Source organism: Pelmatolapia mariae, linkage group LG23, assembly GCF_036321145.2.
Source record: "Pelmatolapia mariae isolate MD_Pm_ZW linkage group LG23, Pm_UMD_F_2, whole genome shotgun sequence".
Lineage (NCBI taxonomy): Eukaryota > Metazoa > Chordata > Actinopteri > Cichliformes > Cichlidae > Pelmatolapia > Pelmatolapia mariae.
The window spans coordinates 36,833,055-36,849,420 of NC_086246.1; the positions used below are offsets into that span (position 1 = coordinate 36,833,055).

At 40.2% G+C, this 16,366-nt stretch overlaps 1 protein-coding gene across 3 annotated transcripts in view; it reads left to right on the top strand.

Moving 5' to 3' along the window:
* The first annotated feature begins 8,754 nt into the window (after positions 1–8,754).
* farp2 (FERM, RhoGEF and pleckstrin domain protein 2) overlaps positions 8,755–16,366 on the top strand; it is a 30,602-nt gene continuing 22,990 nt past the window's right edge. For all 3 annotated transcript variants that reach the window (XM_063465735.1, XM_063465733.1, XM_063465734.1), the window contains exons 1-2: positions 8,755–8,882; positions 9,467–9,687. In XM_063465735.1, coding sequence (XP_063321805.1) covers positions 9,487–9,687 — 201 coding nt within the window. In that variant the 5' untranslated portion in view covers positions 8,755–8,882; positions 9,467–9,486. The remainder of the gene's footprint in view (positions 8,883–9,466; positions 9,688–16,366) is intronic.

A 16,366-nucleotide genomic window follows, 5' to 3' on the forward strand; every position in this document is an offset into this window, starting at 1 on the left:
TATCTGTGTAGGTTCTCAGTCATCTCTTAAGATTAGGGCTTGATCAGGTGACCCTGAACCATCCCTCAGTTATGCTGCTATAAAGACTCAGCTACTGGGGGACGTCTTATACACTAAGCCTACCTTCTCCACTTCCCTCTTTACATTCCTCCTCCTTCTTTTTTTTAAAACTTTTGTCTTTTTCCTTCATACATCCCCAAATACTACTCATATGTAATCATCTGAGTTTTCGTTTTTCTCTCAGATATTGTAGGCTCTTGGCCCTACTAAAGCGCCATGAGATGGCTGTTGTTCAAATGAAATAAATATTAGGCATAAATGAAGGAAATTGCTGCAATTTAAAGAAAAAACAAAAAAATAAAAAAGTAACTGATGAGAGTTTAATTCATTTTTATTATTATTTTAAATTTTGTGGTTATGAATCTAACCACAGCAGCACGGTAGCACGGTGGTAGCACGGTTGCCTCACAGCAAGAAGGTCCTGAGTTCAGTTCCACCATCAGTGTGGAGTTTGTTCTCCCCGTGTTTGTGTGGGTTCTCCCCGGGTACTCCGGCTTCCTCCTACAGTCCAAAGACATGCAGCTAGTGGGGATAGGTTAATTGATTCATCTTAATTACCCATAGGTGTGAATGTCATAGCGAATGGTTGTCTGTGTCTCTATGTGTTAGCACTGCAACAGACTGATGATCTGTCCAGGGTGACAGCTGGGATAGGCTCCAGCATCCCCCGTGACCCTGAAAAAGGATAAGCGAATGGATGGATGAATCTAATGACTTACATGTCTATTCCACGATCTATATTATAATTATGGACAACATATTTCTTTAACGCCCTCCCAGCCCATGCAGGTTGACTCATACTGAGGACACTGTTTTTGACCAGCTTGGCAGTTGGCTTTGCTGTTAGGTAAGGTTTAAATGGTCAAACCTCCTCAACACAGTGGTAGCTAAAACTCTGACAGATGCCCATCAGTGATGGACATGATGCCTAAGTCAAACAAACAGCAATGACAACATGGGAATCATATAAACCCATGCTTAGATGTTGTTGAATGACCTGCTGAGGTGACTCATAATAATGAATCAATACCAAAGAACTGGGCTTGGTGTAATTGTTTCAACAGTATCCACCTTAATTATCTTTGTTAAAAAGTCAACAAAACTTGTCTAGTCACATTCTCAAGACTATTGTGCTGGCATCTTTTGCTGAATGTTTAAGCGTCACCTTAAACAAAAGTCACAGAAAGTTTGCATCATTATTTGTTACACGCCATGTGACTTTATAAGCATTTAGACACACCAAGCCATCTCTGACATCACAGAGCCAACACCTATGAATGTAGAAAAAAGCTGACACTCATTATAGTCAGTCAGGATCATCTATCATAGTTCTGTACAGTGTCAATGAGACTGGATATCCCTTATATGGTTATCTCAGGCCCATAGCTCTGGCTGTGAATAGAGAACCCTCGTCCACCTGCGCTTCACGTCTTCTGTTTGGAGGGGGCAACCAATCAGAAGAAAATTGATTTCTATTGACAGGCTGTGATGGGCTGCACCAAGATCCAGTATAAGAACTATGGTGTGATATGTTGCTACTCTAATAGAAATGCTGAATAAAAACAAAGCTGACAATAACAACTGTACATCCTGATTTAGTAATGGCATCTAAGGAAAATTGTGCAATTCAAGACCTGACAAGAAAAGAAAATGTACAGATAAACTTGAATTTCTCTCAGAAAACAAAAACAGGACTGCAGAGGAGCAGCAGCATAGCACAGAGAAATACTACACTGCTGAATTTCCCAAAGCTAATCCATAAACAGTGAAAGAGTTAAGAAAACTTTATTGCAGGCTTTTCTCAAAGGTCAGTATCTTAAGTATGCAAAGCTACATCTGGACGAGTGGTTTTGGAAACAGGTGCTATGAACAAATTAAGTTAAGAAACTGATACTGAAAAGCAGTTAGTTTCTGAAATAGGACAGTGTTGTAAAGAACTCTTAAAATATATTAGGAACTACTTAAAGCAGTGGAATAATGATTAATGTGATAAAATTATGAACAATAGTTATATTATTAATTATTAATTATACACTAATATTTATCTTGCATTCTTAAACCTACTTAACAAATGGCAGATAGTACCACCAGCAGTGTGCACTAAAAGTCTTTATTGTGCAGCAAAACTGTCCTATTAATATTTTTACTATATTTGATGTTTTTGTTGCATATTACCATTGTTTATAGTTTAATATACTGATATACATCATATCCCTTAAGCTATTCAAACAATTGTAGGGTTTCTCTCCGTAATCCCAACAGTCTTGTTGTCATCTTTCTGGCTATGCATTTTTCAACTTACCTGGCAATGTTTCGTTTCTTTAGCTTTAGAAGCTGAATAAACATATTACTGCAGATCTTGGCAAATATTTTCACTGCCTAATAGTGTTAGCTGTAAAATCTAAAGCTGTCAGATATTTGTAATGAAATAAGTAAGTAAGTATAAATAATATTTGCTCTGTTTTCTAGCAGAACAGGCAGTAACCTAAAATTTGGCAACAGCACCAACAGTGCTGCCATCCACTGAATTTGTAATCTGCACAGTTGTACCCCAACTTATGTAACAGCTGAAGTCAGCTACCCTTGTAGTGTTGTTTGCAGTTTTATTTCTTGTCAAAGATGTTGAAATTTCCATGTTGAAAGTTTCCAACAGCCTTTATTATCTGTAAAGTTGCCTGTTATATTTTTAGCTGTCTTTCTTACTATCATATGGCTGCTGCTATGATTTGGTGCTGTGTAAATAAAATTGAATTGAATTGAAAGTCGTTGTTTGTTTGTTTTTTAATGTTTTATTCTGCTGAAAGATTCATCCATAGTTTGACCCCACAGATAAAAACACAAAAGATTTTCTCTATTGTCTGAGCTTTACAAAGTGTTAAATTATATTTTCTCCTTAGATTATAATCCATCTCTAGAGAACATCTTCTGTATATTTGCTGGTGACAGGTTATTCTATGTTTCATACAGTACTTGTGCAGTATGATATTTAACAAGGCTCATAAATTTGAACAAGTTTGATTTCAAAAATAAAATGTTATTGTGTTCTTGAAACTTTACCTGCTTTACAATTGTCATGGTCCCCGTGCCTCGCTGGCTGACTCTGTGATAGGCAACATGTTTTGTTTTTTTAGGGTTTTTTTGCTCTCTCTGTCTCTCTCCTCTGCCGGGCGGTGCTCATTACGGGCTCCCGCCCCTGGCCCCTGTGTGTGTATGTGTGTGTGTGTGTGTGTGTGTGTGTGTGTGTGTGTGCGTGCCTGCCTGCCCTGGACCCGAGCAAGCGTGTGTGAGGAGAGGAGCTTGTATATATATATATATATATATATACATATATTCCCACCTGGTGTTTCACTGTAAATAAACGCACTGTCTCTTTTGCCAAGGATTTCTGGTCTGCGCCTGAGTCTGTTTCAAACCCTGTGACAACAATTGTTATGGGCCATTTTTGAAGTTGTGTGTAACACCTCTGCACAGTAATTTAAATATGAAAATATAAGAAAACAATAAACATGAAGTGAACTACTGAATTTATGATTCAGTGGATGCTTTTCTTTACTCAGGACTAAAATAGTTCTTGATAGTCTGATTGTACATGCTTTATTTAAGGTTTCCAGGTGATTTTGTGGTCTAAAAGTACACCAAGAAATTTAATCTGACATTTATGTCCAGTGTTATTTATCAGAATATTTGTATCAACCACAAATAAAATGAGAACAGTATCTGATGATCTGCATCAGGGGTGTCAAACAAAAGGCAGAATTGGCACAACAAAGACTCAAATCTGGGCCACTGGAAAGCTTTGGGAAAAAGAAGGAGATAAATTTTGGACTTTTAATTGTAAATTTTGCAGCTTCTCCTACTAATAATGGCCTTCCCCATAGCCATTAATACTACCATTAAGTAATCAATAAACAATTAAATGGCAGAAAAGTCCTGTTTTTATAATCTACTATGAAGAAAATCTGTTTTTGTTTATTTTTAGAATGGACCAATGGTAAAAAAAAAAAAAGAAAAAAAAAAAAAGAAAAAAAAATACACATTTCTTTCACTTACTACAGCAGCATTTCTTTGTCATGTAGAAAAACTACACCTTTTCTTTTTCTAAATGTGTAGTTGAACTTCCTTATGCTGACAGAAGTGTGGCCCACTGCTTCAGGTTAATTTGACGTCCCTGCTCACATAGAGTTTTGAATCCAATACTGACCCCTGTGGGACTCTACAAGCAATGTTCAATCATTTTAATTATGCTGTCTTATCTCCACAAATTGTTGCCTTTTGTTTAACCCTAGAGAACCCATGGGGTCAAATTTGACCCCATGGTTTCCCTAGAAAACCAATGGGGTCGGATCTGACCCCATGGGTTCTCTAGGGTTAAATAGCTTTCCACCTAGTCTAGTGCCACCCCTCTAACACCATACCTTTCCACTTTATTCATTAATGCCTGGTGATCAGTTTTGTCAAAATCTTTCTTTAATCAGAATCAGAATCAGAATACTTTATTGATCCCTAGGGAAAATTATTTTTCGTTACAGTGCTCCATTATAAACAAACATTAACAAAGACAGACAATACACTAACTAAGAATAGCACAATATATACAGGCATATATATACATAAAAGTCACTTATTAATAAATAGCTGAAAAAGAACATGTGCAAGAAGGGTGTAGCTGTTACAGTAAACAGTGTGTTAAGCGGATGAGTTGTACAGGGAGATGGCCACAGGCAGGAATGATTTCCTGTGTCGTTCAGTGGTGCTAAGCTAAAAGATAAAAGCTTTAAGATAAAAGCTCCAGCTGCATACTTTCTTTGATTGATACAATTTTAGTTAATGCAATGGATCTTGATCTTTAATATTTTGTGCTTAGTTATAAATGTATTCAGTCTGTCAATGAAGAGTTTATTTCAGTATTTTAGATATTTGTATGAGTAGAGAATTTGTGGTCTCTGTCTCTTGGTTTATACAAAGGGTTAACTGCTCTCACTTATATCATAAAGAGTTGAAAAAACAAACCAAATGTTTAGAGGTCTTAGTTCACAGGGTTACCCAAAAATAAACTGGCATCATAATTTGAAAATTTGGTCATGTTTAATATCTGTTATGCTGTTTAATTTTTAATATCTGTTACACACACACAGTTAATTTTGATGTTTTATTGTTTTCAATTTATGCTCATTTTTTATAATATCACATATAAAGACACAGCACAAACTGTAGCTTCAGACAAATCCGAGGCTTCAGATCTACCAGACTAATTTCATCACACATGATGGGCACTGTGATGAGGCCCAGGGCTTCTTGCAGATAATGAACACAGATCAAAAGACAGTGTGGAACATGGGAAAGTCATCCAGTTCAGATTGCATTCTTTGTCTTTCTATTAGCAGATCATTTTTATCTTTCCATTTAATGTTTTGCATCAAATAAAATGTTGTTTTAAATGAACAAAAATCAGAAAAACATCATCAGAACTTCAGACATCAGACAGCCTCTTGTTGAGACGTTAAGCAGATACAGTTATGTCTACGACTATTTATACAGTGACACAGTTTTTGTCAATCTGGTTTTATACATAGTCTCTCATTTTCAGAGACTCAGAAGTATTTGGACAAATAGCACAATTTTAAATAATGATGTGACCCCAGCAAGGACTCAAGACACTCAGCATGCTTGTGACCATGTCTTTATTTACAAAATGTGCATCTCTGCGTCCCTCAGTCCCTTTATCCTTTCCCTCAAAGAGATGCTGCTGTAGCAAATTCCTCTATCCCTTCAGTACTATTCAGACTTCCAGCTGTCTTCACCTGTCCTTCCTTCCTCCAGGTCCCGACGTCACTGAAATAGGGACAGTGTAATTACTGAATTGCTTCCAGCTGCCCTGTCAGTCTCCCTGGCACTGCCCCTTGAGCCCACTGGACCACCCGACCTCTGCAGCGGAGCCACAAACCACACCTCCGCCACAAATACTTTCTAATAATTGTGGTCAACTACTCCCTGAAGTCTACAACATTTCCAGATGCCATGGTGATCATCTTGACCTGGCTTGTATAAACAAAATAGCTTCATTTGCATTTAGGTTTTCAATTATGAATTTGAAATTCAGGGAAACTGATAATTATGGCCAGGACAGTAGCTGGTTATATGCAAAGGTCATAGTGGTTCAGCTGTCAGTTGTCATCGTTCCCATGAAAAGCACCAGTTCTCTTTGGGCACCGTCTGCTTTAAAATACTAAAGTCCTGCAATAAAACACAACATATAATAGCAGAAAATATATCTTAGATAAAAACAAATTATTTTAGACATGAAAAGTGTCTTATGTTATTTGAATGTCTGTGCTTGTTAAGACTTGAAATACCAGATGATAGATACACATTTTCATATTACGAAAATAATTTGCACATTACATTCAAATACAGTCATGTGGAAAAGTTTTCACAGGGCTGTCTGCAGTCCTGTGAGAAAAAAGTAAAGTCGTGAATCATTAACTCGCAAAACCACCTTCAGCAGCAAGTAATCATTTTCTGTATGTCTTTATCAGTCATATCACTGTTCTTCTTTGAAATGATGCTTCAGGTCGTTCAGGTTAGGTTCGTGGCCCTTCATTTATGGACAGCTCTCTTAAGGTTCTGCCACAGCATTTGACACCCCAATTTTTTTCTTTTTCTGGTCTTCAGAAAAAGTTGTAGCCAAGCTTCATGTTGCAGACAGATCCGTTCTAGAATATTTTAGTGTTGTCATGAACTAGTCTGAATCTAAATGCAAAGATCAGACTCAAAGATCAGCGACGATTGGCAGCTTTACAGAGTTCATTGAATGGTAGTGAGTTATTAACGGGCAACAGGTAAGTGACGGGGAAGAGTGGTTTCACTACAGGGATGCAGAGGAGCTCTGCTGCAGAGCAGAGAGGGTGTTAACTGCAGCCCAGGCGGGAGGAATTGATTATTGCGGAGCTTATGAATATTTCAGACAGTCTTACTTGTTAGGATGGTAAATTGAAGCTTAGGAGGAACACTTTGTCAGCAGGAGAAAATCAAGGAGTGTCAGAGAAGTGTGTGTGTGTGTGTGTGGTGGTGGTGGGGGGCGTGATCAGGTAGGTTGTGAATGGCTAATACCTTTCCTTTGCAAGTAGCAGAGAAAACAAGCAAGAGCAGGCAAAATTTGCTGGAGGTGTCCACAGTCCACAAGTGAGTTGTGTACCAAACAAACAGGGTTCCAGGAATGAGTCTGGACTGAAAAGGGGGATAGAGAAACAGGTTTAACAGGCAAAGAGCACTGAAACAAACTATTAACAGAAGAGGGCTTCCTATCACTATGCTGGCAAGAGGACTGGGGAACCCTTTAGCTTTAATATAGCCAACAATTGATTTCTCCATTCAGAATAGCTGTGGGACGGAGGGCTCAAACAGGAACTTTCCTCCCAGTCGGGGAGGGGAATCAGCAGGTACACAGAAGAGTTCATGGATGACTCAATGACTCCGAAGTGCCAGGGTCCTGTGACTGCAGAACAAGCCCAGATATCAGCACCACCATGCTAAGAGTTGGTCTGAGGTGTTGATAGGTTGCGTTTTGTTTTGGCTTAAATGACATGTCATGCATTATGGCCAAGTGTTTCCACTGTGATTCTACCTGTCCAAAGGACATCATTTCAGAAGTCTAACTGACGCCTGTAGTGTCTGACATGTAGCTCTTTGGTCTTCTGCAGTTTCTCTGAGCTGCAGGTGAATTTGCTGAGTCGTCCATTCCTGGGGGGGACTACCAAGTGCCATGAGTGTTTTCCACTTGTAAATGGTCTGACCTGACTGCTCCAGACCAGCAAACTGCCAAAACCTCTGCTTTCATAGAGGTGCTCCCGGTTACTGATGATCAGTTAATCGATTGAGTTTGATTAGTAACCCATAGCCTCGCCTTATCCCCATCATTCCTCATTCCAAACAGGATTTCTATGATCAATACTTGTACTTCAGCATAAACATTATTTCTGCAGTGCGTTGATACACATTTTGCTTTATGATAAACACACATTCAGTGGAAATGCGTGCATATACATCAGATTTAATTATAGAACCTATCAAAGCATTTTTAAAGCATGATGCAACGTTGTTTGAGATTTTTTGAGAGAGAACAGTAGGGGGAGCGCCACTACAATAAAAAAAAAGTCCTCCTCCTTACCTCACATAGTTTTTGTCTTTAAAATGGGCTTACCAGACATTGGACCGCCGTGCAAAGTGCCCATTGTCCTGATGTAATTCAGATCTGAGGCATTTAAAGACTTATAGATGGTTAAATAGGATAACACACACACACACACACACACACACACACACACACACACACACACACACACATAATGTGTTCAGAGAACTGTGTTACTAAATTTGTACCACTTAGAAGTTTACAGTGAAGTCTATTTACATCACCTACGGGTCAGACTTTAGCCCAAACTTAAATAATGGCAGTTTCGCTTTGTGGGTCAAATCAGACCAAACTTATGATATAAAACACTTCTTATTATCGACTTTGACTCTTGGCGCAAATCCCCATTTACTTTTTGCAACATTACTCTCGTATAAGAAATATTCCGACTGGTGAGTTTCTTCTTCTCCATCCGTGAAAGCCATTTAAAATAGAAGAAAGTATATCTTGGCTCTCCTGCCTACGATCCTTAGCCACATTTGAACCAATGGCAGGACAGACGGCTCTGCTGTAGCCAATGATAAACTGCTGTTGAGTGCGCACTCGTTTGGCTGACGACGACCATGGAGCGGAGTAGTGTCCTCTTCGGCGTTTCAAACTTTTAGCGTTTAGTTTCATTTCGGGCAGAACGGTAAGTTTAAAACCGATTTTGAGCAGATTTTCTTTTTGTTTTCTCGTGTGGCGACTTTTTCGGATCTAATTCTCGGTTAAGATAATTAACTTAGCTTCGGTTCTCGTCCGTACACTGGAATCCACTGAGTTCAGGTTCTCATCAAGAAAACAAACCTCACCTTAAACATTCCTCATGCTTTTCCCGAAAGCTTTTCTGGCTTTAAGTGTTGCTGTAAACGCGGTTTACGTCTTGGTGAGACTTTTGGGCCCCACATGAAGCGCAAAATCGGTGCGCCGTCGGTTCTTTTCGTATGTTAGGCCGTCTTTTGTGCCAACCTGCACTTCTGCTTGAGGGTAAAAATAAATGGTTTGGGTCAGTATTATTTCATGGTCTTCTGCATGTCAGCGTAATGTGGCACATTTGTTATCAATGAGCCTCAGGTGTCCGTAAACAGCTTCGCAACTTCACAGTTAAAGGAAGCTGTTTGGACTGTTTTTTTGTTTGTTTTGTTTTTTAAGCCCACATAGTTTGTCCTTAGAATAAAGAAAATATTTGATCAGTGGGAGTTTTGTGTTAATGTTTGTTGCTTTCTGAATTTGCAGGAGCGTTTCCCTGAGCTGGAATGGGGGAGATAGAAGGTTCATACAGGGTCCTGCAGACCCCTGGCACAAGACTGGGAGCCCAGTTCAATGCTGGGATCAGCACTCTGGAGCCGGGCCAGAGTCTCAGTGGCAACATGGTCAACAGGAGCATAAGCCAAGGCAGAGGAATACAGATCCGTGTGCAGGGGCTGGACGACTCTCAGGAGTTCTTTGATATAGAAGTAGGTTCTACTGTGTATGGTTCGTGCCACCTCGTTTTTTACTTTAAATATGTCTGCGGATTGCTCCACAGAAGGCTGCATCTTACCTTGGAGGCCTTGGTCACCCTGGTTTGTGTGTGTGTGTGTGTCTGTGTGTCTGTCTGTTGGTGTGTCTTGGTGACAGCTGCCACATGGCTTTGGTGCTGAAATCCCTTCCTCTTTAAGGCTTCTTATTGGGGCAACTTAGTGTAACTCAGCAGGGCGCCTCTTGGTTTCTTGGCTGTGATTTCTGCTCCAGGTCCAAGTGGTAGTAGTTCTCTTTACTGTCCCTAAGGCTTGACTTCCAAAGGAGTAGATATTAAAAGTTAGGAGTCTGGTCTTTCTGTTTTTTAATTTTTAATTTTTTTTTTTTTGGGGGGTGGGGGGGTTAAGAAGTATACATTTTACAGAAGCATTTGGTTACTCACACAGTCATCACATACAGTGTATAAATCCTAGCCAAATATTCTTGCTTTTGTTTTCTTCTTTTCATTGGAATTACTTTAGAGAAGTTGATCCCATTTAAATACTGGCTGTTGAACAAACTTTGAGATCCATGCTGTGGCTCTGCTTTGCCATGTCTACTTGCCAAGTTGCAGCAGGAGTCACTGAGAAGGCCAATAGGAAGCAATAAGGAAGCCACTCTATCAGAGCATGCTTCCTGGCTTTTTATGTGAAGGGGAAAAAATCTAAGTAGAGTCTGTACAATGATTAAATGCTCAATTCAGTGGCTGGTTGATGGTGAAGTGTAATAAGAAGACCTGGCAGCTGCTAATTGTGTTCGAATAGGTTTGTATATTTATACTTTCCTGTGTGTATCCTAAATCCTTGTGTAGCCACAAGAGTAGCAGTTCAGGAGTACTGCTGAGGCAGACGTTTCATAATCTTATGCACCATATGTTGTCTCAAAGTCTTAAGCTAATAGAGCGTAACAGGCATATGTTAGACTTGCATGGAAGCAGGCCTGTGTGCTGTTCAGTCTGAAGAAAATTTAATTGGTTTTAAGAAAATGTTGTTCTCTGAGTTCTGACAGGCTGACTGAGGTCTGAGTTCAGCACGGCTCTGCACGTGGTGTTGATAGGAGGTGGCAGACCGAAATACATAGCTGCAAAAAGAGAATGACGGCAGTGCTGTTGTCAAGCAGACTGGAGTTTACCAGGAACAAGATGGCCTCTGAGAGGCTGTTGTTCACTGCTTAATATTTCTGTTCATTCATTCATTGTGAGGAGTCGTGGGCTGGTGGGTGAATAGTTTTTATCCTTGTGTACTGAATGGCTGCTCAGCTAAACGCATCAGAAATGTGCGCTCAGTTTGTGCTCTATCATTTATTATTTTTGTGCCTATCTGTCTGCAGTCACTTCAAAGAGAACTGATTGAGCCAGCACAACTTTTCCTACGCTTTTAATTATATTTTTTTTCTCCCTCATGGAGTCCGTGTGCAAAAATAGATACAAAATTGCAGTGTGGAATGTTTGCCATGGTTGTGGCCTTCAAGTAACTGCCTCCCCTCATTGTGGCGTTTTGGTTGCTCAGCTGCCCAAATATCTTGTGTACAGTCTCCATCACCTGCCATTTACTGCCCCTCTTACTGTACAGTGAAGCAAAAATACACTTCACTCAAAATTACACACAGGAAAGCCACAAGGGATTCATCCATTGTGCAAATTTGCTTGATATAGATGTTCTTATTTTCTGCTTTGTTTTGTGTGGTTTTTCTCTGAGTCAGGGGGGATAAATGTATGGAAACTATTTTGGAGTATTTCTGCTTTGCGTTGTGATGCCACATAATTTATGGATTTTGACGTCTTATGATTACAATATTCTGCTGGTATATTGGTGCATTCCTAGAATAACCGCTGTCATTCTCCATATTCATTTCTTTATTGTTAAAGCACATCTTTCATCCCTTGTGATAACTCTGAACTGTAAAATCATATTGCGTGCGAAGGTGTGTGTATTTCTGGCCATGTAATGTCTTTAGCCTGGACCTAAGGCAGTCGAATCAGACCAGAGAGTCTTTGATCTGCTGGCCTTCATCTGCTCCAGTTACCTGACATGGGTCATCATCAGCAGACATTTGCTTGCATGACTCTTGTCCACAGGCCCCTCCCACAGCCAGCCAGCACAGGAGAAAGCTCAGTTTGTGGTTTCTGGACAGGGAGGCTGGGCCAGCGGGGCAGGGGAAACACAGGCCTCTTTTATCCAGCACAGCCAGCCCCTTTGCTGGCCTTAACTTCCAGCTTAAAACTTGCAAAAAAAAAAAAGGGGGGGGGGGGCAGAGAGTGGGTTGTGGAACCTAGCTGTGTGAAAATGCGTTTATAGTCAGGGTGCTGGTGGGAGGGAATCCAGGCAGGCTTTGCTTTAGTGTTAGCAAACAAGCACATAAATAGCAAGGTTGACAACCAAGAGGGGCAGTTCAGAGGGAGCAGTCATGGCCAGTACAAAGTTTGAGCCGAGGTGGTGGGGGAGGGGGACACAGTCAGGAGTGAAGCCCTGTCGAAAGTTGGGCCGAGGAATTCCAAACCCCCCTGGCCTGTCCCTGTGTTTTGTTTCAACCGTGATGTGTGCTTTAAAGTCCTGTTTCATCTGTGAGCCGTTCTTGCAACGATGCAGTCAGTGTGAAATGCAACAAAGTGTTTAATTATCCTTTAAAATGGATGGTTTACACTAAAGTTAACAATACACAATTTTCCTCTGGCCCAGAGTGTTATTTATTCAGATTGTCATTTCTTTAGAGACATTTTTACATGGATTTTTAATGAATAATTGTTTTGTGTGTTTAACAATTTAGATGAATAAATGGCACTACAATCCAAAGGGGGGGGGGAGACACAGATTTTTATTCATTTATTTAAATTGTGTGGAAGTTTCTGGCATTAACAAGAGATTGCAAGATCAAGACACATGGCACTCTTGTAGAGGAAAAACACTTTAAAACCTTATTTTGGGAGCAAAAAAAGCTGAAAAAGCAAAGATTTGTAAGGTTTTTTTTCCCATCTGATCTCACTAGTGATTCTATGCATGCAGTTTTTATGTTGCGTGATGTTTGAAATTAAAGTCAATTTAGATAATGGTTTGAAATGGCTAGCTAAATAAGTGCCTGGAAGTGTTGTAAGAATGGCTGTCCAGTGGAAAGACTTGCTTCCAGAGGGAATTTGGATAAAGTAATATCAGAGTGGTGTATCTCAGTTTGTTATCTGTGGTCAGTTTATCATCTGTGGCGTCGGTTACGTGGACATGCTCACAAAAGCGGTAATCTTGTTCTTCATACCAAACACAGGCTGAGAAGCATTCGGCTCTCATCCCCACAAAGCACTCACGCTACCCCACTGTGTACTGAAGTGGCTAAACTATCTAATGGCTGTGCCTTGAAGGACTTCTTGTTAAATACCTCAGACAACTCCTCTCTGCTCTTACTGTTATGGTAATCTTTCCTGCTGCAGGGAGTAATTTACCACCACCTAAGGAGGATCCACCTATTGAGATTTCTTTCTTTTTCTTTTTTTTTTCTTCTCCCCTCATGTTTTAAACGCCAAGTCGAGGCTGTAAATTATCTGGGTTACACAGGTGACTTGAGCAGAAGGCACTCTGTAAAACATCTGATCCCGATTACCACCTTCCAGAGTTGATTTGCCAACAAACAACATGACTGCCAGCTGTCCACGGGCGTGTCCTAAAGCCAGGCAGCAAGAAGAAGGGAAATTGCCATTCAGTTATAAAATCCATCGAAGAACCTGTTTAACGTCAAAATGTATACCACCGTGAAAAATGACAGCGTACCTCCCACTGTGGCAAATGCAAGCCCCAACACACCCCTGCTGTCAGTGGGAGGTTCTGCTAGAGCCCTCTGCCTTTCACCGTGATCTTTAAACAGTGTTTAACCTGTCATGCAAGGTACAACCAATCCCTGCATTTTTGAATTGCACCTGTATTTTTTTTTTTTTCTTTCATTCCCCCCCCTTGAAATTCTCTGTGCATGAGAAAGGCAGTCTTCTCCTATAGCAGGCTGTTTTTTAAGCTTCTACTTGTACTCACCCCTGCTCCCAGTGCACACACACAAACAAGGGGAGATTTGTCTCCCAGAGAAACATCTGTTTGCCATAATCCCCCGCTGCTTTTGGAGCTTGATTGGGTGACCCATTGACCTGCCTTAATGTTGGCGTGGAGATGAGACTGTGGTCCACACCACAAGTAGGGTGTGAACAAACTCTGCATGATCTCGCTGTCACATCGCAGATGTGACTGAACTTAAGATGCCAGGAGGGCTTCTGCGGTGCCGCCCACTGGTTTATGATACATTAGCGGCAAAGAAGAACTGATAAATTACGTTTAAAGGTGGAGTTAAACAGCAAAGTAAATTTGGATTTCTTTTAATCAGCTCGGCCAATTTTGGTAGTAGGTTTTCATGCTTTCAAAAGATATTTATATCTAGAAACGGGGCTGGATATGCCCATGCCATTTAGTTTCTGTGTCAGAGGCCTTCACAGGTCGGTACAATTGTTTTCTTATCTATGACTCTGAGAACTCAAACAACGTGTTTCTTTTAAAGGCTTGCATGTGACTCAGGTGTGCAAAAGCTCCACCACCATGAGACTGATGTCACAGTGTTGCAATGTTCAGCTGTCAGGAAAAATAAGCCAGCACTGATAAAGGAGCTGATAAGCTCGGAGGCAAACAATTCAGATGGATTGGACAGTTTGGAACCAGTCTAGATTCCAGGCCCTTCCAAAAGAATGAGTCATGTGATTCAACAGCTAAAATATGGATTTATTGGCAACCGCGACTAAAAGTCCATTTAATTTTTAAGACGTTTAACTCTGATGTCTGTAAAGTGTAAAACTTCATTCATATCGTGGTTGCTTCTTTGAGTTGAACTTGACGACTGCTTTTGTACCATAATTTTTTTGCTTTTAGTACGTTATTAGCCAAATTATATTTGTAGTTTATAGACTTATAAATTCAGGCATTTTTCATAACATTTACTTTTTTCTTTTTTTTTTTTTTGTTGTTCCACTGTAAAATACTTCATCTGTACTTAAACCGCTGCAGGGTTGCCAACATTTAAGTGTGTGCCCACAAAGTAAACAGTTAGTGACTTCACAGAGAGATAAGCCAAATTGGACAGCATAAGAGGAAGTTGGTTGAGGGGAAAATATTATCTGCGGGCTACATGGAATTTCACTGCAGTGATGCTGGAAAGAACTTTTTAAGGGGGGAAATGGGGGAATGATGTGCAGTAGTTGTACCCTGTCCTCTTTGCTAGCTGCCTGGCTTCACCTGGCAGCTAGCAAAGAGGCTAGCTGGGTCAATAAGAAAATGCTATCCCTCCCTGTCTGACTGTAAAAGATAATGCTACATGTCAAAGTTTGATCTTACTTTGCTCTTAAACACACGTTCACAATTCCAGCAGAGGGTTAATGAGTAACACAAAGACAAAGTGCCAAGAAAAAAAAGATAGCATTAAGTAGTTTGCTCATGGCTACTGCATTGAGAACATAATCCTCAGCAGGTCAAACCTGCCAACTGCTTCTGGGTTTCTTGTCGAACTAGCGGCCTCAGTTCTGTTTGATTAAACCTAAACATTAATCGTGTGGTGATTAGGCTGATTGTAGCTGTTTGACAGTGTGGTTTTAAACTTTGTTTGCTGGTTAGACTGAATTTCCACTGACTTATAACAGGATGAGGTGTACATGGTAAACCTCAAGAACACTGAGAAGAAATGAGGATTAGTGTATGGAAACATTGTCTAACCGCAGGGAAGATTTGGTTTTGCTCTAATAACTTTGTTAATGAAGCACTCACTGAATGAGTCAAATTGACAAAATACCTCAAAGCGTTCCTTACATTTGGCTCCCGATTCGTTGCGTAAAAAATCTCGCTGACGTTGTCTGGATTGTATGTTTGGCCTGCACTCAAAGGCAGCCCAGACAAAGTATTTCAACACACCGGTTTGAGGTCAGCTGGAATCAGATACCTTGAATGTGTGGAAAAAGGGGGAATTTTACAAGAGATTCCTAAATTTATGGATGTTGTGTCAGTAGGTTTCACCTGCAATTTATAGATTTTCTGAATGCAGAACATGTGATTGTATCAAAGTAATGAAAAGACTGACTACAGTAAATCTCCTGGCGTGCTTTGAGTTGTAATCCTTTACTTTAGCCAATGCAAAGCAGTACTTTTTATAAGGCTTTTAAAAATACTATTTTACATTACAACCAGATGTTTCAGGCTATAATTTTCTCAAAAAGTCGCAAGCTAGGATTCCAAACCTCAAGTGCAGTGTGTTCTTCATACATAGTAATTAGTTCTTCATTTAGTGAAAACAAACCCCAGAGCACTGAGATGGTAAACTTGTGCAGAATTCCCGCATGCACATTTCTCAGGCCCAGATAAACGGCGAAGTACAGTAAGCTTAGACGCTCATCCAAGTCGAGAAAAGTATTTAAATCGACAGATGGAACATACGCAACCATAAAACACACAATGGAGTGGATCATTTACAGCTGCGAATGTTTTCTGCACCACACAGGCAGACGGCATTTATTCAGCGCTCGCTTTGAACACAAGCGTGTCCTCGGTCTCTTCGGGCTTAGTTGAAATTAGTTTTTGATGATGCTCTCCATCTGTGGAATCTTTCTGAATATTTTCTCTTTTAAAGCGA